Source organism: Amblyomma mixtum, chromosome 5 (assembly GCF_055824585.1).
Source record: "Amblyomma mixtum isolate Tamu chromosome 5, ASM5582458v1, whole genome shotgun sequence".
In the NCBI taxonomy this organism is placed as follows: domain Eukaryota; kingdom Metazoa; phylum Arthropoda; class Arachnida; order Ixodida; family Ixodidae; genus Amblyomma; species Amblyomma mixtum.
In genome coordinates, this window is record NC_143016.1 from 158,988,625 (window position 1) to 159,015,812 (window position 27,188).

General features: G+C 50.1%; 1 protein-coding gene across 1 annotated transcript in view; it reads left to right on the plus strand.

Annotated features, from left to right (window-relative positions):
* The window catches only part of LOC149344282 (uncharacterized), a 527,027-nt gene that overhangs the window by 350,922 nt on the left and 148,917 nt on the right, over nucleotides 1–27,188 (plus strand). The window contains exon 6 of the mRNA XM_089547199.1: nucleotides 17,715–17,873. Within this exon, the coding sequence (XP_089403325.1) occupies nucleotides 17,715–17,873 (159 nt within the window). The remainder of the gene's footprint in view (nucleotides 1–17,714; nucleotides 17,874–27,188) is intronic.

Here is a 27,188-nt window from a genome sequence, read left to right on the forward strand (position 1 = left end):
CAGTAGTCACTGGATGGATTCCTAGGCTTAAAGCCACAAATGCAGCTCTTCAAAAGCCCAGTAACCACTTACATGACAGCAAACATCAATGTTTCCATGTAAATGCGATGCATGTATATAAAAAACACAGCACAAACTGCATGGCAAAAAGAATACGCACAGCGCGCATGTGTATGCAAGTAGATTATAAAAAAAATAAAGTCAAAGTCTGTTCCGCTTGTTGAGAATTGGGAAAGCCCGATATACCTGCGCTGTTGTGCCGGTGCTCTGCGTGTTCGGGCCAGCGCAGACGAGTGCAGAACGCTGACGCGGTGTTCTGTGGCCAAGGGGACTGGAACGAAGAGTGCCGATACGAACGACGCTGGAGATGGTGCTGAGAGATGCGTTGACAGAGCCTGAAAAGGAGATGGAGGGAGGACAGCCTGGAATCTCTTTCGTACTCCTGCGTCGTGTTTTCAGGCAAACTCCTAATACTTTCAGGGGTGTATATGCGACTACTTGCAGTGGATATGTAGCGAAATAAATAAATGCTTGTCAGTAAATGGTTGTTTCTTTTTCTCTGTGTTCTAATCCGGTTCTATAGGTTTCAAGTCATTCCAGGTATTATATGGCTCTCGTCACCTCGTATTCGCCTCCTTAACACCCCCTGAGCGCGCCATGTTTTTCTCTGCCCATCACTGCGGTTGTACAATGATGTATACTTGGCAATTCATGATGAGGTGTCGCATTCCGGCTTTCGCCTGCATAACTCAACCATTCTTTACGTATAGAAATGCCGAGCACAGTTTTGACGCGTTCTCGCTCGCGCTCTCGGCGCTTAGCTCAGAAACCCAGCCCGGTGTCGCTTGAGCTGCCCGGAGAATACGTCGAATCCGGCTGCTGTGAACGAGACGCGTAAAGGCAGCCTTCTCAAATCCTTTGTTTCCGCATTGTGGACGCGCGATGAGGCAGGCGGCGTCGTGCTGAGCGAACGCAGCGCAACTGCACTACTCAATGCAGCTGCACTCGATGGAGTTCTGGGCCCGGGTTTCTGCTGTTTCGCCCGTGCGCGGCTCAAAACAGCGGCCCGGCTCCCGTCGCCGCCGCTCCTCTTTATTGTGCTGCTCCGCGGTCGGTTCGCTCTCGCCGGCGAGTGTAAGCGCTCCCCGGAGGCCGCCGTGCGACTGGGGCGCGCGCGAGCGAGCTTTGAAGCCGGCTTTAATTAACCTGCCTCTTGTTCTTTGGCGCAAGCAGTGCTCCCTCATTTGCAAGCGCCGGGCTGCTGGTTGAAAGGGCGTTTTCTTTCTCCACCTGCGTTTCAACGCACCTCACCGTCATCCGTGTGAGTGTGTGTGTGCCGCGCTCGGTCCCATTTTCGGGCTCTTTGCAAATGACAGGGAGGGGGGATGCGAGGCTGGGAGAACGTGCGGGAACTAGGGAAGACGTGCTTGGGGAGTGGCACGGGGGCGCTTTATCTGCACTCGCCCAGGCTTCTCCGGCTCGCTCAGTTACGTTTTTTGCCTGGCTGCAGTATACTGCTTCCCTGCGACCCTTGGTTACCGCTGCTCATAGCTCTCTGCAGGCGCGCGTTTCCCTCGCCGTTGCTACTTTCTTTCTCTCTCTCTCTCTGTCAAGGAATTCCACCTTCCCAACGGCAGAGTTTCCTGTATTCGTTCTCTTCGTCGTGATGGCTCACTCGTTCTATCGCTCCGTGTACTCGCGCCCAGTCGAGACTGTTTGTTCTCGTGGTGGCTGGTCTCTTTCTGTCGCCTGCTTTTCCACTTGCCCTTTGTCTCTCGTTTTCACCCGTCGCAGTGTCCCCTCGAGGCTGTCCCTCTGATTGCCGTCATTCTTTGCCATGATTACGCAAACAGCTCTCGCACCGTGCTTGGGTCAACTCGATATATGTTTACAATGCGCGGAGATGCCAGCAAGCTAGCGTGCTAACGCTGGCGCTGCAGCCGCGTTCAGTTCCATCCTCGTGGAATCCCCGCCTCGGTTCGAGAAGCCGGGCCGGGGCTTCGCGGCTGTTAGGGCAGGCGGGTTCCTGCGCGTACCGGCACGAAAGCAGCAGTTGCTTGTGCGATTTTTCCTAACGAACTGGTGGCCTAAAGAACTCGCGTGCCGAAATACTCGGTGTGCGGCGGAGTATCATTAGTGTTGCGCAGCTAGCTTTGCGGTGACGTCGTGCTCCTTCCGGGCACGCTGGAAAGACGGAACCGTTGTGAGCGGTCCCCGCGTAACGAGTCACTCGCGCTCCGTTACTCTACGTTTCTGCCTCGTCCCATCTCTGTCTCTTTCACCGTCGCGTAAGTCATCATCTTCCAGTTGGCTACGGACCGCACCTGTCTTCGGCTTCAGCTATACTACTCGTAACTGTTCAGTATAATCGGCTCCACTCCTCACGCTGCTATTTTTCCATAGGTGCCTGTCCGTTTGCTACTCCGGCATGCGGGCTTTAATAGACAGAGCTTATCGTTCCTATTTTTATGCCTTTTATTTTCTAGAACACTCAGAACACACGAGAAGCTGAGAACCGCGTGCAGACATACGCAGGTGCCCACATCAGTTTTACGAACATGAAACCACGAAGGGGTGAATGTTCATTCTGCCTTGTGGCGCGCCCAGGTATTGTTGGGTGCATTGTGCATGTCGCATAAGGAAGTGCAGAGGCAGCGGCAGAGGACATCCGTCAGTTCGTGGCTGCTTTCTTTAATAGCCGAGTAATCAAATTTTTTGGGCAATTTTCGTGTTCGATAAACTTTTGCGGGCACTTATATCTAAGAAAGCACACGTGTGGACGCTCACTTGTAGGCGCCGTCACAGGCCAGGGTCGCGTCAGGCGCGGCGACCGCAGCGAAATGCGAAAACGCCAGCCCGTGCCTTGTGCGGTGTCAGCACGTGTTCAGGAACCAACGTTTGTCTATTAATCCCAAGTATTCCACTGCGGCCTCTTTCATAGGTCATGTAGATGTGCAACCTTACCATAACTTACCATACCATGCCATACCGTGCCATACCATGCCATACCATGCCATACCATGCCATACCATGCCATACCATGCCATACCATGCCATATCGTACTGCATCGTACCTACCGTACCGTATATCGTACCGTAACACAGTTAAGAGAGCACAGCACACACCACGCAGCACACACCACCACACCACAGCTCACTGTACCGCACCTCAAGCTGACGCGGAGAACGCTGGCAGCGTGTATCACAGTGCTCATATCCTGTCTGTTTGTATATCCTGTACGGCAGCATGAGAAGGCTAGTACTTATTTTCTTCTTTTGCTTGTAGAGCTTATATTTTAGTTGTTGCATATCTCATTCCTTCCTTCTCTTAGCCGCGTGGCCTGTGTTTCTTGCTACAAAATTGGCGTTTTCTGCCTTTTTTTCCGCAGTACAAGCACAGTGCTTCGTAAGTGGGCTAACTTTTTTCTAGTGATGTTGGCGCTGACACGCCACGCGGCTCAAAAACGAAATAAAGAAAAAAGTAATGCTTGAGGGAGGCTACAACCCCGCAAAAAAACCCCGATGCCACAGAACGCACGCGCCGCACCCCATAGCGCAGCACCAAACTCCCGTGGCATGATGGCGCTCTGCCCCCCTCCTCCTCCCCCAGACGCCCTGGCTGGCTGTTTACCCTCCTCCCTTTCCCAAACGGCACCGGCGGACGGCATGCATGACGGACGGCCACGCCTCGCGGCGCCTTATCTGGCGCCGCGCGTCAGGTCGTTAAGGTAAATATTTATCGCGTTCGTTAGCGCCGGCGCAGACCCGTGCGTCCGCGGGCGCGCTCACTCGCCCCTGGCACGGGGGAAGGGAGGAGAAACAAGGCGCGCCGGACGAGGGAAACAGGAAAAAGAGGAGGAAAAAGAAAAGGGAAGGACGGGAAGTGAAAGGAAAGAAGAACGGGAGCGTTAGTAACGGAAGAACGCGCGAACGAGAGCCGTGCCCGCTTCCTCGGGTTCGGGCTGCTGTTGAGCGGAGCAGAAAACGAAGGGAGCGTAGGGAGGGGAAAAAACCGAGGCGGGAAAGAGAGAAAGAGGGCAGCCATCATAAAGGGCGCGAGGTCAATGCGGTTGGTCCCCTAAGGGTTATTACAGTAATGCGCCTCGGGGTGAATGAAGATGCATTCCGCGGCGCTGCTTTCCCGCCACGCCCCGTCTGCCTGGGCGGCCTGCTCTGCGCTTTTTTTTATGCTAGCGAGTCGAGGGTGAGGGGGAAAGGGAGGCTGGGGAGGGGAGGGGAACGGAGCTCAAACTTCTCCTTGCAGAGAGAGAGAGAGGGGAACGGGGCTGATGTCGGCAAGAAGTAATGAAAAATAAATATTGGCAGGTATCTCAGTTTCTGGATACAAAATGGCAGAGCATAAAAAATAGGGCGTCGGCTGCGATGAGAGCCTGAATAGGGAGAACGAGAAAAATGACGGGGGGCATTGAGGAATATGATAGAGGAATAAGAAGAGGGAAAGGGTACTGACTTCGACGCCCCGTCTTCTTCTTCGTCCTCCTCCCTCTTTGTGTCGTCATCTTCGAGGTGTGACCCGTCTGATTCGCGGGCCGGGCTGTCGCAACTGCTGTGTGCAGGGGCTTCTGGGTTATTTATCATTCCCTGAATTTTTCTCTTCCCGGATGTCGCGAGTTGCGTCGCCATTAGCGCTAATAGCGTGCGAGCTGCGTGCACCCTTTCCGTGTGTTGCACTGGCGTCGCCGTGTTGTGTCGCATTTCTCGCTTTTTCTTACCCCTCCTCCGGGCTCGTCGTGTGTCTTTCGCAAGCAGTGCCGTTGCGGCAACGCCCTGCTGGCTTTGTTGTTGTTAATAGGAATTTGAACAATAGCATCGCGGTGGGGTTACCAGCCCCGGGCGGTGGCTTCGTATACAATACCGGTTCGGGCTTCTGCGGTCCAGTGTGAGCAAAGAGGATCATCATCATCATCAGCCCGACTACGCCCACTGCAGGGCAAGGGCCTCTCCCATGTCCCTCCAATTCACTCTGTCCTTCGCCAGTTGCGGCCACCGTATCCCCGCAAACTTCTTAATCTCATCCGCCCACCTAATTTTCTGCCGCCCCCTTCTACGCTTGCCTTCTCTGGGAATCCACTTCGTTACCCTTAAGGTTCATTGATAGTGGATTTTATTTTCTCTGCACCTTCGCTGAAATCCTACAGTCTTGAAGAATCAGAATTTCCCAAGCCCTCGAAAGAACTAGGCAAAGACGGAGAAATGACATTAGGAAGGATGCAGACCAACACTTTTTTCACCACCAAATCGCTACACGCCCGGGACCCAGAACTTTGCAGGTCAGCATGTTCGCACTGTGGAGTAATTGCGGATCTCTACCTCGTGCTCTGGGCGTGCCAGAAAAACAAGACCATATCACCCATCCTTTCCCATTGTCTAACCAGTGGGAGACCGCCCTGCTGAACGCAGGATGCGAGGGCCATAAATGGCTCCTGGCGCAGTAACTTCACAGTGTCTACTCCTGGCACAGTGGTGCAGCAGTTAAAGGGCAACTGCAGCACTTTTTTGAGAATTTCGAGATATTCAAGGATTCAAATCTATGTAGGCTGCAGGTAAAGCATGCCGAATGTTTTTGCACTAGTATTTAAAATAAAGACGTAATCGGCGATTGAACTTTTCGTTTCTCCTCAATGCACCGGAGGAGTGCAGAGAAACTCAGTGTGACGTCACGGAAGGTATGATTTAAAATTACCGCGGTCGTCAGCCACACCATGCCCTGACTCGTTAGACGCTGCCAAACAACGCTCAGCAGGGTTCGCCTTCGGTGGCGTTTTTTTTTTCCTTCAAAGCAGGCGTTTGTGCGTTGTAAATGTACCAATATCTTCGATGACGTCATCGTGCGCCCCCTATTTGGCGTTGTGCGCTGCGGAGAAGCTTGAAGGGCGTCCGGACTTTAATCGGCGATTACTTCACTATTTCAAGTGCTAGCCCAAAAAGACTTCGCATGCTTTACCTGCAAGTTTCACACATTCAACCCTTTCACAGCACTTTCAGTTTCAGGCTTGTGCGACCCAGGTTGCTCTTCCCGTGCAAGCTCTCGCGACCAGCCATTATTTGAATTGCCACCTGCCACAGTGGGCGTTTTGCTCACAATCCAGTGGGCTGGTTGCGATGACGTCACAAGGTCACGTGGCCTAGGTGCCCACCTACCACCTGTGCCCCTTCCAACTAGGTCCGCCACCTTGGTTTCTTCTCTTGCTTTCTTGCTCACGCCGCCGCTGCCAGCGACGACGCCGGGTTTTGCGCTGAACGGGACCCTTAACGCTCTACTGCCTTTCAACATTTTCAAGGAGAAGGAGCGACAGGCGCAGCCGTACCGCAGCACCCTCTGGCTCTTGAGACGATGCTAAAACTCCCTTGTTTTAGATATACATCGATATATTCTCCAAATGGCATGTCATGGTGCCTCATGGTCGTTTAATATCCCGCGGCTGGCCATGTGTGACGAGAAAGGTCGCAGAGTAGCGCTCTGAAGTAATGGCGACCGTGCGTTTTTTTTTTTTTTTTCATTTAGCGTGCACTGCCACCGCACAGTGAACGGGCAGTTTTACTGCATCGAAGCGGGGCCGCCGCCGCCGGGATTTTCCCCACTGACACCGGACGCAGTAACCGGTCGCCAAAGCGACCGAGCCACGACGGTGGCCACCTATATTTTACACGTTTTGAAGCGAAAAGCTTCACTACGAGGGTCGGAGCCGAGCTTCGCTTGAGCCAGTGCATAGATTTGCCAGTTCTGCGCATGCGCGAAACCAAATGACGTCACACGCGGCGCAGGTGGCCGCAGCCGTCGCCGCCGACTCCGTCGCCTGACCTTTCACCGCAGCCGCGCGCTACTGCGCATATGCGCCGCCGCTACCGCTACGCGCGCTACTCCTCCTCGCCACCGTTTGACCTTCCGATGCAGCCGCGCGCTACTGGGCTACAAATGAGCTTGTCAGAGAATAGACGCTCGCACTCGCCATGGAAGGAGAAGCACCCAGACGTGGTTGTAGAAAATCTACCGATCCAGAAGTGCTAGCTTGGGAATTGGCCGAAAAGCAGCGAAGAAATGAAAAGCGCAAAGCTAGACGTACGGCCGAAACGCCAGAAAACCAGGTGGGACGCCTCTCAAACCAAGCGTAACTGAAGCTTCTCGCTTGTATATCCAGGCTTAAACAGAGCTGAGCCACTGCCAAATTTTTCGTATCAACCCGTTTGAAGTTATCCTATTCATCTTTGGTTATAGGCGCGAAAAAAGACAGAACACAAGGCAGAAAGACGGGACGAAGCGGTGTTTTCCGGTGTACGAATTCTGTCAAAAAGCAGCACCCGTTCGCTATCATATCAACTTTGAAGATGGTAGTATTCCTGGCATGTAAGACATGTATATGGCATGTATATTTATGCATGTTGCCTTCAAATAAATCAGTTCGGCGCTTCGTCCCGTCTTTCTGCCTTGTGTTCTGTCTTTTACCGTGCCCATAACCAAAGATGAACAGTTACCAACTTGCTCAGAAAGACGTTGTTTGAAGTTATCTCTCGAGCACATGATTATGACCCGTATCATCGATTTATTCCAGTTCCGTTTTCGTCAAGTGATTCGCCTGCGATCAACGAGAATGAAATTTTTGCGGATTAGAACAAAATATGAGTTTCTCTGCCTTCCGCATCGCTAAACCTCCCCCTGTCGCATTTCATCACCGAACAGACTCTTTGTATCTTTATTTGCCCTCATACGAAGCACAGCTCGCTGGCTTCTTCGTTTCGGTCGCTCGTATATACGCCGTCACATTTCGCGGCAAATGGGCGTGCCGCGAGTGGTCCTGTTTCACTTTGTTGCCGCATTCATCAGCAGACGGGGGGTACTTTTGTAAAAGTTTTCCTTTTGCCGTAACTTCTTTCTTCTTGGTCGAGAGCGCGAGCATCGATTTCCCGCATGCTTTTAAGACAATGAACGCAGTAACGCGGACTAGACAGGGAAATGAAAGAGTGGAGGAAGTGAGTTTCAGTAACCTGCGGCTATGGTCTCGGGGTAAATTTCAGGCAACTCGGAGTGGCGAGGAGGATCCGAAGCCGACAGAGAGGAAGCCAAAATAGTGTGGGGAGAACGAAGAGGTATTGGTCGCTCGAGCTGCGTTGGCGTGCTCGCGCTCGGCCCGCCCCCTGGCGCTCGAGAACGGAATAAATAATTCCCGGAATGGACACTGCTCTTCAGTGCTGTCATTTGCATACGCTCCACCAGGGGGTGTGCTTGGAGCAGGACACGTCGCTGGTTTATAACCATAGTTTAGGCGCGCTTATGCGTAAAATAGCGTTCTCGCGAGCACTCGCTTCATTCGCAGTTAAAAAAAAAAAAAAAGGTCTCCTCCTTCTTTCGCATTTCATTCCCATCTCTATTCCTCACATTTCCCATCTTCTTTTTTTATTTTGTCTGGTCCTGTTTTGCCTCCCCCCCTCCTCGTCTAGCGGTCCCGGGGCGAGCGGACCCAAATCTGCATCTCATCTGCAGAGCGCGTTCCAGTTCGCGCCTCTCCCTTCGGCGCCTCCCAACACTGCGGCGGGATTTCTGTTCCTGTTTGCGTTCGCCGCCCATGGCGCGGCAATTGAATCTATTAACCGGGTTCCCTTCCTTGAAGCCTCTTCCGCTGCTGCCTTTTTCCCCGCCTGATTGCTACCGCGCTCGTGGCGCGAGCTCGAATCGCCACTTGTTTTCATCTCTCTCTCTCTCTCTTTTCTTTCCTGACCATGCCGCTCTGGAATAACCGCTTGTTTTCATTTCTCTCTCTCTCTCTCTTTCTTTCTGGTCGTTACTCCCCCCCCCCCCTTTCTGTCTCTCTTTTCTGGTCGTACCTCTCCTTTTTTCCCCTCAACGAATTCGGCAAGTCGCCGCATTACGTCTGTCTCACATTCAACACCACCTCGTATGTGGTTTGAGCGTTCGCCGCAGGCGCCGCAGGCAGCCGCATTCGCAGTCGTGGTCGTCGTTTGGGGATTATTATTATGCGTCAACGGTCGGCGCGCGCTCGCTCTTCCCTGGGTCTGCCTGCCTGGGCACGGCGACGGTGAAATGAGAGCGAAGGAAAACCGAGCTCGAACAGTGAGATTCAAGGAAGCGACGATGGTAATCGAGTGAGAGATTCACTATCGCCCTCTCTCTCTTTCTTCACTCGTCTTCTGCTTTCGGGAGCTGTTATCTCTTTGCGCGCACTGGGGCCGCGCCTTTGGGAAAACGTGGCCGCCATCACCGAGACTTTTCTCGTGGCGCGGCGTCCTTTATGCTAATTCCCTGCTTCGGACTCGCCGCGTGGCGCGTTTGTTTTATGCGCACCACTGCCTTTTTCTCCCAGATTTCAACGCCAACTCTCACTTACATTTTTTTTTATATTCGTGAAGTAGTTTTTGCTTCCGCTGAGAGTACTAGCGAAAGTGAAAAGCGCGTGAAATAAATAAATAAAAATAGCCGCATTTGCTTTCCGCCGCGCGTTCTCGAACTCCGTTTTCCGCGACGGACTGCGGCTCGGAGTCGACGCTAAAGGTCTGCGCGCGGAATTTCTAATTCTGACGACGAAGCGGAAACGGGTTCATTCTGGGTGTCGTTGAGTCGTCGTCGGGTAGCGCTGAAGAGGGCGCAACTTTCAAAGCTTAGTAAAAGAAAAAAAATATACTCTTCTAGAGAATCGACAAACGACGCTGCTCATATTTCGAGAAATCTGAAGTGTTTGTTTCGTGCTCGAAGGAAGAAAAAAAAATTGTTTGGAAAACAAATCAAAATAAAACCCAGATGCTTATTCTACATCTTTGCAGTAAAAGGAGATCAAGAGGCACAAGCACAAAAAAAAATGCCTGAAAGTAAGTGCGCCAGGATCGAATCACTGGAGTTTTTTTTTTTTTCCTGTGACTCTGCGCCAGGCTAACGTTAGGCGTAATGCGAGAGCCCTCTTGTGAAAAAATGCTTCCGCTGCAGTCCACTTGGCAGTTACGGTCGCGGCACTATCGCTTCTCGCGCGCTTTTGGTTGGTGAGCCTTATGTGAAAATCGTATTTCAGATTTAAGCCTAAGTTTCTTTAGATGCAAACAACGTGGGCAAGGAGCATCTGTGAGCTTTCGCCCTCGAGAGGTATCATTGTTATTTCTGCAAGGTAACATATATATATATATATATGCTATCATCATCATTAGTCTGACTACGCCCGCTGCAGGGCAAAGGCCTCTCCTATGTCTCTCCAATTAACCCTGTCCTTTGCCAATTGCGGCGCCCCTACCCCCTCAAACTTTATCTCATCAGCCCACCTAACTTTCTGCCGCCCCCTGCTACGCTTGCCTTCTCTTGGAATCCACTCCGTCACCCTTAAGGACCAGCGGTTATCTTGCCTATATATATATATATATATATATATATATATATATATATATTTGAGACCATACCAGCCCAGAAGCAAGAAAGAGGGCGGTGTACTTTCACCTGTTTATTTTCCTTGTAGGTACTTCGGTAGCGACGATATATATATATATATATATATATATATATATATATATATATATATCGTCGCTAAGCACCCTCTCCCTCTTGCTTGCTGCTGGGCTGGTATGGTCTCAAACTGCTCTGTAACGGTCACACTACACTTACGCTTAACTTCAATTAAAATAGATGAATGGTCTGCGTTTCATGCACCGAGCTGTGATGAAGCGTACCCGCGTTCGCCTTGCACATGCTTTTAGGTGCTAAAATGGCGAGCTGCTTAATTTGATGGCGTGGTACGGGCAATGGCGTGAGGTGGCGTAGGTGTGAGAAGCGTCTGTGCATTGCGCGACAGGGTGTGTGGCAAGACTGTCGTCGTAAGAATTCAAGGCTGCGAGTGACGCGGTCGAGTGTTGGTGGGACGTATAAAGGTTTGAGTGCATCTGAAAACAGAACGCAGGGAAAACAGCAGATCCTCTAGATGTCACTGTTGAACGCTCAAAATATAAACAAACAAGACAGGAAGACGGGGATTGCGAGTAGATTAAAGACACGGTTAGTGCTCGAAAGTGCACTTTTAGGCATGAAATGATAGACGCCGGTGCGTGTAAGATTTTGGCCGAATCTCTAGAATTGTTCTTCTTATTTTTCGAAACTTGCCGAGGGCGCTTGTGATGAAATGGAGCGTAGAAAACCTCTCGTCGAGAAGCTCGAGCCTGAAACCGAACCGCCAAACTCGCGAATTCTTGCTCACCGCTGATCAGCTGAGCGTGAAATACTTTCATCTTTATTGCTTGGGAGGAGCGCTCACAGCAGACTTAATGAACGGTAGTGACTGGATAAGTTGGCCCCTCTTGAGCCCTCGAAAGAAGCACTTTTGGGGACCGATGTATGAATAATAGTTACTAGTGCGACAAACCAATGTAGCTGTCTCTGAAGCTGTGCATCAAGCCTGAGCTGCTTAATGGTAAAGACGAATTACCGTTGCGTGTGCATCATTTCATTAGACAGGCCACAGAACTTCGTTGTGGACAGTACACAGTCTAGGGGTATTTTGTACATGCATTGACAATTGAAAGTAAACTAAAAGGGGTAGAAACGTCACACTTCCCTGCTGAAAAAAGTTGTATGATGCAATAAACTCATAGCGTTTGTCATACAAATGTCAAAGAATAATCATACAAATCATGGAAAGTTATCATACAAATGTCATACATTTCTGGAAAATCATACAGTCATCAGAGAGATGTCATAGGATATCATACAAATTGTATGGTATTCTATGACGAAGCCTCTATGAGGTTATTGCCTCATAGAACTCTTTTTCAGCAGGGTTGTCATACAGTCATCAGAGAGATGTCATAGGATATCATACAAATTGTATGGTATTCTATGACGAAGCCTCTATGAGGTTATTGCCTCATAGAACTCTTTTTCAGCAGGGTTGTCATACAGTCATCAGAGAGATGTCATAGGATATCATACAAATTGTATGATATTCTATGACGAAGCCTCTATGAGGTTATTGCCTCATAGAACTCTTTTTCAGCAGGGTTGTCATACAGTCATCAGAGAGATGTCATAGGATATCATACAAATTGTATGATATTCTATGACGAAGCCTCTATGAGGTTATTGCCTCATAGAACTCTTTTTCAGCAGGGTTGTCTCTTCAATCCCTCCCTCCGCCCATGATCGAATCAGGCATTCCGGTACATACTCTTCTTGTCGACGTTTCGCGAGCTGTGACGTACGCCCGAATCTCCGCGTATCTTGGCGTCGTCGTCCAGCCAGCGTCTCTTCCCGTGTCTCGCTAGCTGTTTACTTTTCCACCATTTGAACCGTGTCATATACACTGCCGCCTCTCCGTCGTTCTGACAAATTTTATGTCGTCGTTGTTGCCTCGCCGTTACCCGTAGCGCCCTCTCGCGTGCCGACTCATTCTCCTCAACTGACGATGACGGATGATAGAGGGGTGGGGGAGGGCCGTCGGCTGGCGTCGAAAACTCGTAGAAAAAGCGAAAGAAGAGAAAAAAATTGGTATCGCATGCGCGCGATGCTCGATACCCCCCCGGTGTTCTTCCTTCCGTGCGGACGAACACAACTTTGCAAGCGCAGCGCGCTCTGAGGGAGTGAGTGTAGAGGCGGTGCTGGTGCGTGCGTGCGCGCACACGCACGATGGCGTACATAAGCAGCTGCTTTCACTAAGCGTGTCTTGCCCCGCGGCGATCTGCTCTAGATTTGGATTGATGACTGGCGCGCAACGCGGCGCTGAGACCCGAGAGTGTCGGAGCATATTCCTTTAACCCGTGTGAACGTCAGACCCGGAGACGGTGGCGGCTGGCTTGCGAAAGTCGCACAACCTTGTGTAGCTTTTGCTTTTCGCAGGACCAGCAATTCTCCGTGCTGTGTTACTATAGTGCTGGGTTCACTGTTCCTAGGCGCTTGCTTTTAGCAATGTCGTCCGTCCATGCTCACACCACTGCTGGGAAGGCGAACGACCGTTTGTAATGTACTGAGCATGTCTCCTTCTACCTCTTGTCGCAATTCATGATTCAGAACTGCAGCGAAATAATTACGCTGTCAACGGAAAAATAACTACAGGATTCAGAAGGAAGTCCAAAGGAGTCGAGACACAAAATTTTAACTGCACAGAAAGCTCGCCAATGGCTTCGTACGGGTACAAGAAGGCGAATAGAAATGTTTGGTTTATGGTTTAGGGTGGTTTAACTTCCCAAAGCGACTCAGTCTATGAGGGGCACCGTAGTGGAGGGCTCCGGAAACTGCACTGACATCGCACAGTACACGGGCCTCTAGAATTTCGCCTCCATCGAAATTCGACCGCGGTGGTCGAGATAGAACCCGCGCCTTTCGGATCAGGAGCCGAGAGCCATAGTCACTGAGCCACCGCGGCGGCAGCGTATAGAGGTGATCTCGAAGGCAGGCAATACTTAAAATATATCCTATTCTGAGTTCAACTTACACACAACCGAGCCGTGTGACTGTCAGAGCCTACGGGGAGCGGTATCAGCACGACACGTGAAATGGGGCTCAGAAACGCGAGTGCACGGCCTGCGTAAGCCTGTTTACGTGTGCATGGCCTGGTACACATTGCATTAGGCTGTGGAAAGCAGGGGCGGCACGTGTTGAGGTTGCTTTGAAAACGAGAGGAAATGCACTGTGTGTCCACGACTAGTTACCGAGATACCTACAAAAATCGAATTTGAAACCGAAACTATATAGTGTGTACAAGTCACGAGATATTCAATTATGCAACGTCTATTCGGGTGATAAGCGTATTTCTACGGTTTTTGCCGCTCCATGCAATGTTTACGGCACCAAACAGTAGCGATCTATTTGTTTCATAACTCATATTTTTTAAAGCTAAAGTTGAAATGGGAATGCATCGTGTTCAACCGCGATAGGGGCTCAGAAAAACACTTCACGAAACTTGGCGAGCCTTATTTTATCTTGCATTTGTTACGGTGAGCGAGCTGAAGTCGCTGTGATCAAACAGTAATGTCTGAGCTAAGGCAGGTTCTGCACCTTGTATAGGAGGCGGGCTTCCGCCACTATTTGCTTCCAAATGTGGTGACGGTGTTCATGGAAGTCCTACAAGTGCTGGGTGTGCGGTCACGCCGAATTTCACAAATCATGCGTGGCAAAAACGAGAACTTGTTGTTTTGTTGGCCTTTGTTGCGTTCGAGGGGCGAGGTATGGGGGAGAATTTTTTTTAACAGAGACGGCGCTTAATGCCTACAGTGAAAGCAAATTCGAAGGGCCATGTTGGCACAGTCGTCAGCAAGCATGTATGAATAGGGCTCAAACGCCGCCCTGTCGCAGAAAAGAAGGGAATGCTTGCGTTGGAGCGAAGCTGCAAAGACGCACAATTTGCCCTGCACTCTAAACATTAATACGCCTATATGGGAGTTAAAAGACTGTAAGTTGCCCTCTAGCCCACCCCTCTTATAAAAGGGTGTGCGCCAGAGGACAACTTCACTCCCTTTCTACTCATTTCTGTTCGGAATGTGACAATAGCACTGTATCAGAAGTTGATGAGCTGCGCAAACATTTCAGTTTCTTTGTTCCACAGCTTGCCGCTCCAGCGCTCTAGACAGGCGTGCTGACGACTGTGCCTGTTAAGCACAGTTTAGAGCGCAGCTCTTACGCGGCCGTTCGCAGGTTTCGCGTCTTCGCCGTCGTAACACGTGATCGGGATTATCGGCGTAACACGTGACCTGCCCCGGCGATAGCGGAGAAATGGGCAACCGAAAAAGGTGGCTGCCACGGGGAGATCCTGGAGGGTGGATAGCATCTTAACACGCTACCTGCCAGCCGTGTCAGGTGGAGTGTGAAGAGCTGCGGTCAAATTTCCCATTACCGACAATTTTCATTTAATAAAGTAAGTTTGGCTGTCAATAAGTAAGGCTGTCAATTTTCGTTTAATAAAGTAAGTTTGGCTCAACTGAAGAGGTTAGTTGTGCGGATGAGGAAAGCAAGTAGATTTTAATAATTTGCTATTCCTTGTCATCTTACCACATTGGAGAGAGGGGGTTATAACCAGCACTGATTTTGAGATACTTCGCTAGTGGCTAACAGAGCGATGATTCGTAAACTTTGTCCAGTATTGGAGGTCTTGCCCGAATGCTCACGCATTAATCTCCGCATACGCACGCGCGCACAAAGCATACATCCCTGCTCGCAATCGCGGGTAGGCGTACTAACGCAGCGGAGTTGTCATACTCGCGCCGTAGGCGGCCCCTTCACGTCGAACGCACGCGAGGAGAATCTGAGCCCGGGCTGGAACCCAGACCGGCCTCCGAGGAGTTGGGCTTTTCCAATCGCCGTCTATTTGCATAGCAGCGGAGCGACGCCGTCCGCTCGCGGGCGCTTGATCCCGCCGGGAGACAGAGGCGACAGCGCGGCGGAGAGGGTGGCTTTGCCGCGCAGCACGGGCGTCACGCGGCGGAGCAGGCGCGAGTGCTTTTGACAGCGTCGAGATTTCCTTTTCGTTGCCGAATAATGCGCGCCTTCTTCTTCGCGTTCCAGCCTCGAAAAGCCGCCCCCGCCCAAGAAAGTGCGCGCCCGGTGGCTGCCGCATTTTGCGCTTGTGCGCTCGCTCGCGTGCAGGGCTCGTTCGCGAGTTGACGCGCTTAATTCGACGCCCGTTATGCTCTGCGCTGCCTGGCTCTCGGTGATCACATGCGCGTTTCAACGCAAGCCGTGACGGTGAAAGGTCTCATTTTAGTGGCTTTGTCGGAGTGGGGCAGAAACGGAGAACACGTTTCCGTTGTCTTCCAGCCAAAACTTCTGCATTCACCGCTGCTGGCTTTGGGAGACCTTTCGAGCCCGCTTCTCTGTTTTCCTTTACTCCGACTGTTGCGACGAAAGCGACACGGTTGGCCCTCGGCACAACTTTCCTTCCTCCTAATACGCTCCTGTGTAGACCAGTGTGTTTTGAGTCTTATCTACACGCGTGAACCATAATGGAGTAGGCTTTATCACGAAACGCTCATTCATACTTGGAAAAATGATGGTTGTAGACTAGCCGGACATTAGTCCCGTCGGCGACTGTCGATAATGCTATTGCGCACGTCTCTTCACTTGACCAACTGCGACAATGAGGAGTGAGCTTACCCTGTGCCGTTTATTTTATTCTAGTTCCTTCAGACCAGGTCCGAGGCGCATTAATAAAAATGTGAGGGTGGGTATTTTTCGATAGCTTGGGCTCAGTGTCATCACTGTGAAAATGGTGGCAGCTAGCTTAACGCTGCTGACGCGCTGCGGGTTTTCGCGAATTGTTTCCTCGAACCCACACCCTTTTCTAATTTTCGCCTTGGTTTTCCTCCTGCGGCAGACGTTTCTGCGTTACCTGTTTTTGCACTTTCCTTATTGACATACACAAGTGTTGCTGGCATTATGCGAGGGTATCTTATGAAGCAGAGAGACAATTACTTCTCGCCTATGAAGCAGGTTTATTGCTGTTTTGTGGAGTGCGCAAACTCACGAAATACGCTTCTCGAAGAGTCCGTTACAATGAATGGATCACGTACAGTAGGAGGTCGGAATTCTCTGACCCCAACCTCTCCTCCAAGTTCCGAGCCTTGCCGCGCAGCATGCGTACGCTTGTGTTGTTGGGCGGCAAGGTTCGATACTTGGAGAGGGGGGGGGGGGGGGGGGGGGGGGAGGTCAGAGATTTTTGATCCCGACTGTACGTACAATGAAAAGTTCGATTGAAAGACATCTATGCTTTCGATTCGTGTTGCGCAAAGCGACATGCAGAGCCATCATCTTCGTTGGTACTCACCTGAAATAGAGCACAGTTATCGTTTGTTCTCACAGGGGCTTCAACGCGCAACACCCTCGCTGCCCCCGCGTTTGCTGAGGAAATTTTTCTGACGTTCCATATTGCCTTCAAGCGTTCTGAATTTCTGTGCCTTATTTGTCAGGGAGCATCCTTATTCTGTCAACTCCAGTCATCGGCCTACCGTTCACTTGCAGCCAGCATTGATTGACACGCGCGTCGTGTCCATAACATTGCTTGAAGCGCTCGAAAGAGGCGCCCGCGATAGCAGCGGCATCATGGATTGGTCGTGGCTATCGCATTTAATCGAACCGGAGCCGACATCGCCCTCCCTCCTCCTCCTCCCGTTCTCTCTTTCCCCACTGCGGCCGACAAGCGCGTGCACAGCGTCTCCCTTTCGCGGGGACTGACTGCGGCGTGCCGTGCTTCTGTGGCCCTCGGCGCGATGCGCGCGGCATGCCGACGAACGCCGGACGCGGCAGGGGGAGGGAGGCTGCCGGGGAAAACTTCTGAGGGACCGCGGTGCGCGCGAGATGCGACACCCTGGGCTGCGCCTGCAACCGAGAAGGCAGCGCGGGCCTCGGCGCGCCGACGGCGGCGACGACATCCGCGTCACGTCGCGTTGGTTATGTGAGACCGGCGTCGTGTTATTTCTTCCGTCGGCCGCCATTTTGAATAAGCGTGCGTGGCCGTGCGCACACGGTTTGTCAGTGGAGTCACGTCGGCCGGTTGTCGCCGGGCTCGCCCGTCGTCTCTCCGCGCTGCGCCGCAGCTTTGCTCCGCGATAATTTTTCTCGTTTTTTGTGCTTTACTGGCCGTTTTTCTCTCTAACGCCTTTCACGTGGAAGATGTTTGTTGATCCGCGTTCGACTCGCCTCGTGCCGTGTGTGAAGAAGGGCGTGCCACAGCTGCCGGTGGCCGACTCTCATCTGCCGCACCTCTTTTCTGTTCTCTCCGCAGCTGTCGTGGGAGCCCTTCCTCCATCCCGGGAACAGGACCGGACCCCCTCTGCTGTTCCTGGCGGTTTCGGCGTGGCCGGGCTATCCCGTTGCTGGGCGTGGTCGACCGCGTTGGCCACTCCGCGCTGCCACCAACGTCACCCTGCTGCGATGCGCTCAGGTTGGGTGCCTGCCTTCAGGCTGCGTCCCTCTTTCTCTTGCTACTGCGTAGAAACCTAAAGAATGTTTAAATGTCACGTTCGAGCGTCGAGTTACGCCCAGTGTTCCAGATAGGTCGAACGAAGCCGCGAATAAATTTATCGATGAAAATCAATCAATCAATCAATCAATCAATCAATCAATCAATCAATCATGTATTCAATCAATTATTCATTCAATCAATGAGTCAGTCAACCAACTAAGCAACCAATAAGTGAGTCATTCAATCAACCAATCAATAAGTCAGCTAATTAATTAATCAGTCAATCAAACCAGAGTTGTTTTGCTGTTTACTTACACGCATGTACATTTATCTCTTAATGTAATACTTTGCATCTTTTTTTTCTTTTATGCTCACCGATTTCTTTTTATCTCCGTTACGATCCCTGCGTCATTATTAGCATAAAGCAGGCTACTGGGCGAGTTCGTGGCGATCTTCCATAGTTACAGCGCGAAAGACAGGACGCCTTGACAGGAAACGCCTTGCTTCGCCATGTTTCCGGAGGCGAGTGTTCGGTGACGGGGGTTCCTCTCGCTTGCGTTGCGAAGCACATTTCAAACTCTTCGCTTCGGTATTGCGTTCCCGACGTTCCCTCACACGTTTCCTTTTTGCGGACGTTTTGGTGGAATTTGATGACGGCGCAGACGCCCCGTGCATGACCGCAGAGGCGACAACGCCCACGCAATGACACAACGAGATACCGAACCATTCGACTCATACGAAGGTAGCGCTCACACTCGACGGCGGCAAGACAACGAACGACGAAGCGGGGGCGACGCGCACGAACTTTCTAGAAGGTTCTTCCATCGCGCCACCGCTCACCCCATTGCGCCGCCGCCCTGTCCTCTGACGTCACGGTGCCCCATTTCAGCGAGACATGACGTCACGCGTTGCCAAGACCAGCACGGTGATTCGCCGGCACCGCATTTACAGCCATTCTATCACATTTTTTCGGCACATTTCATTAATTAATTGTCTGTAATGATTTGTGTATGCTAATGGACACTTTTCACTGTATTGTTTAATGTTAATTAAGCACCTTTTAATCTATTTCAAACCGTCATCCGTCTCGGTTGCGTATTTTTTCGCAACTTCGACGTCCACGACTGTTTTGACGTCCGCTCACTATATCTACGTCCGTGACTATTTTGGCGTCCAATCGACTTTTTCGCCTCTAATTAATTAACTAATTACTGTACATGAATCACATTTGGCGCGCATCAACATTTTATCGTCCTCTATCACATTCATTCTTTTACTCCTAACTCTTCCGCGAACGACGTGAGGGCTGCCGACACGTTTTGCGTCCACTTTCTGCGGACACGAAACCGCGAACATAGCTGAGTAATAGTTTCGCATTAATAATTTAATTCATACATCTGCGGTTTTCGGAGTCCGTCACGTGCGCCATCTTTTTCCCGAGCACAGTGACCTGAAAGCTGATTTGAAATTAAAGGTGCCTGTGCCTTCATTAGAGCACACTCTGTACATTGCAACTGTAAAGAACGGATGACAAACAAAAAGAAGTACAGGTTCCCCAAAAGTAAAACGAAGCACGCGGCGGGGGAAAAGCAGGTAAAAGTATCAAAATACGTGGCCAAAGGGGCCGGCAAAAGCGTTAAAACCATTGGGGCACAAAGGAGAATGAAAATAAAAACGATAAAAACAAGGCCAGAGAAGGTAGTTGAAGACTTTTAGAGAAACAGGAGACCAGCGACGCAATCATCCATGAATGGACACGTGGAAAACATTAAGCATTTCACGTGCCACCCGTGAATCCCAAGTGCTTCCGAGACAAACGGAAAGAGGATCTGCTTATAACTGCTCATTGGCATGATAACTGTCGAGTGCTTCTATGATTTCTCGGGTGAGCCTATCTCGTCCTCCGTCTATATATGATGACGCACAATTAAAGTCGGGAGTGCAATTCTTTTCGGGTACAGCTCATAAATTTACATTTCTTGCAACGCACGGCCAGATACCCGGAGAGGCTACGTTCGTGACACTGTTTTCATGCTCTTTAACTCGGATGTTGATACACCTACCCGTCTGCACGATGTACTACCTTTTCCCGCATGATACCGGCACAGAATAGATTGCAATCTCAGCAACGCAACCATCTCGGGGCATCTGGCCAGGCATTGCAGAAAATACAAAATTATGAGCGGCGTCCACGAAAAGAACTGCGCTCCCCACTTCAATCGTTGCGTCATCATACACAGGCAGACGACGAGATATGCTCAAGCGGGAAATCATAGAAGCACTCGACGGCGATCATGCCAGTGAGGAATTATAAGCAGACTCTCCCTCCGTTTGTCTCGAAAGGACTTGGGATTCACGGGTAGCGCCGCAGATGTTTAATCTTTTCCACGTGCCCATTCATGGCTCATTGTCTCGCTGGTTTCCCGTTTCTCTAATGGCCTTCAAACTCCTCTTTCGGTCTTGTTTTTATCGTTTTTAATTTCATTCCCTTTTGCGTCTCCACGGTTTTCACGCTTTCGCCGGCCCTTTTGTCCGCCTGCGTGTTTTTATCATTTTCACGTGTTTTTACCCGTTTAAAGTTTTCTACCTGCCACGGCCCTTTGAACCGTCGGTTCTTGTCGCTTTTAGTTTCCGGTTCGCGCCCTCCTTCGTAACCTTTTTACCTTGTGAGGTGGCTACAATGATTACCGGCGAAGGCGCAGCATTTCACAGTTTTCCGCTCCTTCGTGCGGCCTATTTACACGCCGAAATTGAATTTCAGTTGCTAGCCAGCGCTCGTGCGTGTCTTTCCTCCTGGGTCCTTGTTGCACGCGATGTTTCTTTCGGTAAATTGTATTGACTTTGAGGAAATTAAAGGCGCAGTACCGGGCCGTGAGTGAAGGGAGGAAGGTAGAAGAGGAGCCGTAGTGAAGGGCTCCGGAGTAATTTCGACCACCTGGGGTTCTCTAACGTGCACTGGCATCGCACAGCACACGGACGCCATTTGCGTTTCGCCTCCATTGAAACGTGGCCGCTGTGGTCGGGCCTGAACCAACCACCGCCTTATTAGGGGAGGGAGAAGGGAGAAAGTGAAAGAAGGAAGGTGGACGGACAGGAGCAGTCGGTTAAGCCTCCAGTTAACTGCCTACGTGTGCAGCATTTCGGAGCGTGGAACGCGTTCCTGCGGAGGCATAGCCTGCTGTTAAGCGGTCGTTACTGAAAATTATTTCCTTTGAGGTTGAGGTGGTTGCTGACTGCAAGCCACACGAGCCTTCCGGTTGGTCCCGGCGATTTCCCCGCCGAGTCTGGCACTATTACTTGAGTTAGCACATCATCCCACGACCAGTTTATTTCTGTTTACAAGTATTAGTTGCTTGTATCGAAGCCCGGGGCCGTTGGCGGCGCAGCCTATGTTAGCGAGAAGATTCGTTATCATATGTGACCGTGCGCATTCCAGTTAAGCGCTGAGATGAATAACTGTTATATGCCCGTAATCTGCTCACAGCAGGCAGTTCATCGCGCCATGCATGCAGAGTAGTTTTGATGATTGACAACGCTCACATACGCTATAAGGTAGGAAACGTTAAAGTGGGAAATAATGGTATTCCCACCACCGGTCGTTTTCTCAAGCAAGCTGCGGAGAACCCAGACAATTGTTTCGCTCGCGGATTCCTGAGGCTTGTTAACACCGCCATTCAGTTCCAAGCAGTGAGCAGGTGATCATGAATCCTTTTGTGCATTTACGCCATGCATTCCAATCGATTGGCGGGAAACATTTCAAATCCATTTTTATCGGAAATGTATGCATCTTTAGCTGCCTCACAGACACCAAAATAGCCAGAAAGAGCGGCGAAACACAAATTCGATAGACTTGTCCTCAGTGCTGCGTAATGTTGGGAGGCTAGATGCGGCTTTTTGTGTGTATTTTTATGTCTGCGTGCAGCGCGAAAGTGCCCCTCCAAGGGTACAAGAAACTACCTTGGGCCCCTCCCGAAAGAAAACCCTGGCTACATGGCTGCTGTTTTATGCGCTTCGAGAACCTCGGAAAATTATCGGGGGGCTTGAGGAACTTACGTGCGAGTAATGCGAAAGAATTTCAATTCTAGTCCAATTGCGTTCTAACTCTGTTCCAATTCTATTCCAACTCCATTTCAATTCTATTTAAATTCTATTCCAATTCTGTTCTGACAGTTTTCTATTCCTTTCTGTTTGGTGCAGTCGCAAGTACTAGTACTGACTATTACTTATTAATGCCGCCGCGGTGGCTCACTGCTTATAGTGTTCGGCTGCTGACCCGAAAGACGCGGGTTCGAGCCCGGCCGCGGCGGTCGAATTTCGATGGAGGCGAAATTCTAGAGGCCCGTGTACTGTTCGATGCCAGTGCACGTGAAAGAACCACAGGTGGTCGAAATTTCCGGAACCCTTCACTACGGCGTCCCTCATAGCCTCAGGCGTCCCTCATAGCCTGAGTCGCTCTGGCGCGTTAAACCGCCATAAACCAAACCTACTACTGATTAACATTCCGTATTTTCCCGCACTTGATGACGTCGCACCGTTTCCACCAATCGCGAGTTTTATAACGCCGCCACTTTTTGGGCGGCGCTAGGTTTCCGTGCCGGTGAGCCTTCTAATACTTTTGCATGAATAATTGATACGTTAGTGGCGCCTATTGATTCTTTGCTTTCTTGTGCGAGTGCTTCAGAAGAATCTGCGCTCTTACGATACCTCCACTTATGAAACCGACTTGCCCAACTACAGGTTTGCTTACTTTCGGAATCATCGTCTATTGATACCAGGGTGTCGAACCGGAATTTTTTCGGGTTCGGTTCAGGTTCGGGTTCACGCCTTTCGGGTTCAGTTCCGGGTTCGGCTCCGGAGCGACATTCCGTTCCGGTTCGAACCGCTCCTGATAGCGTCGAACCGGTTCAAACGGGTTCAAACGGGTTCAGACTATAAAAAATTCTGAACGTAGGTTTTTATTCAACCTTGTTTTGCTGTTTACTTTTCTTTGTGAAATCAGCATATAAAACAACACTGCAAAATTTGCTCAATGCGAGATGTTTTACTGTCCGCGGCAAAAAGATTTAAATTTACGCAAGAGCCGCGTAATCAAATGAACTCAGAATTAGTGTACACCGGCTATATGTACTAGACTCTGTCTGGTGAGATACATAAAAAAAAAGCTGATGGATTTTTCATCTACAAAACTTTTCAGCTTCAGCAGTTTCGGAGTCCCCGTCAGGCGAGTAATAGGTCTCTCTTGAAGCTCGTGTCAATTGGGAATTTCTTCGGCGCAAAATGCTTAAGCGAGCGCCGTCAGGACCTCTGCATGCGCTCACTATGAGCGGAAGTTGCCTTGTATTTGCAGGTATATACAGCCAAGACATCTTTCTGTCACCATAAAAGTGGATTGCCAGTCACAACCCCTCCCCCCCCCCCCCCCACACACACACACGCACTTTGGAACACCTGCAGCACACATCTAGAGAGTTTACCAAAAATATTTTATTTTCATCACCTGATCTACATCGCCTTTGTAACTCGCATTATATATCTTGACCACCTATAGCTCAGTTTCTTCAAAAACACAGCTAATCGTGGCTTGTCGTTAGTACAGTGTAAAATCAAGATTTTGGCCTATGCTGATGTCGTCGCCGCCTCTTGCTCTGATGAAAAGAACATGATAAAAAAGCAGGCTTGCATTGGTTGAGGGCACTTCGTGTCTGTACGGACACAAACTTGCGACGTCTTCAATGCAACGTTGCGTTGTGACAATGCTGCAATTGGTGCATTGCGAGAGGAGGACAGTAAATTCGTTAAATAGAGTTTTTGTTACTTTTCTGGGGCGTTTACAAAGGGAGCCCATGGGTGGACAGAATTTCATGCTACCTTAATACAGTATGGTGAGTGTTTCGTGGAGTTTTTATCCACTAACCTGTTTTATGATTTTACTGTATGATTTTCATTTTGCGAAACCGAAAACCACCGCTTCCTGGCAGCTGTGCTTATTAGGTGACTAAATGCTCATCTGTCTTTTATGTACATAGTCGTGAGGGAATTGTGTGCTGACTCACTAGATTTCTTAAATATTCGCTTTTCCTTACAATACCTGCACGGCTTCTCCAGAATGCAGCTGACAAAGCTCCTGATCGGTCATTACTTCCTCTACGTGCACCCTAACCTAGCCTTTCTTGGCGGCCTTATATTAAGGCGAGTTCAGAGGATCTACATTCAATAGGTCCCAAAAACCTCTCTTAGACTTCAAACGTCGACCATACGTGTTAGGACATGCCATCGAGCCAAGGGGACGTTTGTGCCATGATCAGAGAATTGCTACATCTGCAAGCAAGGAGGAACTATTGAACAACGAAATTATTTGTGACGCTATGTTCGTTTGAGACAAAGCTCACTTCAGCAGTCTCTTAAAAAGGACATTGAGGTCATGCCTAATACTATAAGATTTGTGCCAGTAATGAAGCACACCGGAATTCCGTGTGAACTTTTCCTTTTAATAAGACTGCTTATCGTGTGAATAAGCTGTATGCTTGATAAACACGCACAAACTCCCTTTGACGTGTGCGCATTCAGGAATTCTTATGTGCGGGCAGAGCAAGGGAGTGATAGTGGCATGAGGCCGTATGCCGAGATCGCGGAATTCGACCCAGCCAAGTAACGCAAGACGAGGTCAGGGAGGTTCCGATATTCCATGCGGCAACAATAAAAAGAGTCTTCGAAGATGGCCGAGTAGCCTAAGGCATCAGCAAACAAAGCTTCTCTGTTGCGGCCGCCGCCACTGGATCGATTCCCACTCAGCGTTAGAGTATTGTATGCAGTTGGTTTCTTTACTGCGTTAGCAGTTTAGTCTCCTTTCTCAAAAATTCAAAAATTTCCGTGGTGTGTATGTGCGTGTGCGTGTGTGTGTGTGTCCATGCATGCGTGCGCTTAAAGGGAAACTGCATAGGTTTTAGAAATCAATGAGCTTAAGAGGGTCGAATGTGTGTAACTTGGAGGTAAAGCATGCGAAGTATTTTTGGGCTAGCGCTTGAAATAGTGAAGTAATTGCCGATTAAAATCCGGGCGCCCTTCAAGCTTCTCCGCAGCGCACAACGCCAAGTGGGGGGCGCATGATGACGTCATCGAAGGTATCGGTACATTTCCAACGCACAAACGGCTGCTTTCAAGGAAAAAAACCAACGCCACCGAAGGCGAACCCTGCCGAGAGTTGTTTGGCAGCGTCTAACGCGTCAGGGCAGGGTGTGGCTGACGACCGCGGTAATTTGAAATAATACCTTCTTTGACGTCACGCTGAGTTTTCCTGCACTCCTCAGGTGCACTGAGGAGAAGCGCAATTTTAAATCGTCGATTACGTCACTATTTTAAATGCTAGTGCAAAACCACTTGGCATGCTTTACCTACAGCCTACATAGATTCTAATCCTTGAATATCGCAAAATTCTCAAAAACGTGATGCAGCTGCCCTTTAAGCATGTGTATGCAAAAGCGTGCACATCCGGTGGGCGCACATCCGGGCACTCACTGGCAAAAGATTGACTGACGGTTGCAATTGTCGGTAATGCGAAGTTTAAGCGCAACTCATCACACGCCACCCGGCATGTGGCGTATTATGCTGCTAGCCACTCTTGGGGTCTTCCCGTGGCGGTCACCTTCCAGGTGGCGTTTAATTGATCTGCTACTTGGACAACCGGTTACGCCGACTACGACGCGGAACGCGGGAACGGGCGCATAATAGCTGCGGTCTAAAATGCCCATCTACCTGCAGCCGATCTACCTGAGGTGGAATGTTGTGAATGCTGCACGTGTGCCGCCGCAAAGCGTTCCACAAAAAAATACTAAAACGCTAGCGAATCCTGCCCCTGTGGTGCAAAAACTTGTCTTTGAGTCGTCGCGGTGGTGAGCGACGAGATTCCGATAAGTTGGAAATTTTCGCTGGGACGCGTCGCTTAGTTGTCCATTCGCTTGCATGTGAACAAACTTTAAGCCTCTCTCTTCAGACAGAAACAAGCCAAAGCGAGGGTTCTCGCACAGCTTCCGCCCTCACCGTTCGACCATGTTTTTTTACGTGGCACTCTCGGTTAAAGAAGACGCATTGCGTTCGCTGCTATTGACGAGGGTGGCGCTGGTGAACACTGATGGTTCGACTGCACTACTCATAAGTACCCCCGAAAGCCAGAAATATAAGACAGTCGCCGCCGCAGCGCGGAAGTAGGCAGACACCTTAAATGTCCTCACTGTGCGCTTTTACAGAAGGCAGACGGCTCATGTACATTTATTTCTTCTGCTGCAAAAACGTCCTTCTCTAAACTTCACACACCGACGCTGCCTGTCAAGGCATTACTTCATGCTGAGGAGATGTTTTTGTCATGGACAGTAAATTGCCGCCTGCGCAATTGGACAAAGACCATTGACCATTGTTTTATTCTGTGCAAAGATGCTACGTTCTTCTGGGACATAATTACGGCGAACGTACACTTGAGAAGGGCATTGAAATCACACGGATTAGTACCCCAGTGGAGAAAAACTGTGTTGCGCCGTGTGATTGACTGTTTAGTCTCAAGAGCCGTATGATGTATTGCCGCCGAATCACCGCGGTCATCGAAATCTTTGTTCCGTGAGCAGTGCGCTTCGGTGAGGGGAGTATATGTTGCCCTGGAAGGGCCGCTTTGCTGGCGCCCCTATTTATATGCATGGGTGTGCCTCTTAGACTTCTGATGTTTAGGGAGGTGGGGACGTGCAGGGGTATGGTGGGCTCTTTTTACACAGCCTGGTGTTTTGTGGCATGGGCTTACTCCGATTTTCCTTTTCGGCACTATTTCCATGCAATAAATAAAAAAATCGTCGCCGTAGTTCAGTTGGCAGAGCACCGGACGCAAAATTCGGAGGTGAAGGTTTCAGATCCTATTGGCGACATGTTTTTTTTTTTCAGTTCAATCAATTATCGTTAAAAATAATTACTCTTTAAGCTCTTATTGATGAACACCACCAATTATTTTAAAAAAAGTACATCCCCTATGCTCCTTGGTTTCGGTTACTGTTGGCTTCCCTCATGTGCTGCAGACAGGCAGATATAAGCCGCACGTCAGAGAATCCAAGATTCAGCAGTCAGAGAACAGCGTGACGATGCTGCCCGCTAGCGATTGGCGTATTTTTTTATATAAGCAGAACAATTTCAATGCATCGACATAACAGAAAATCACTTCACCACAGTTACATTTCATTTCAGTAGCACCTTTCTAGGCGTTTATCACATCTCAGCGAGCGCATGTATTTCCGCATTGCCTCTTTGTGTAATCACTTT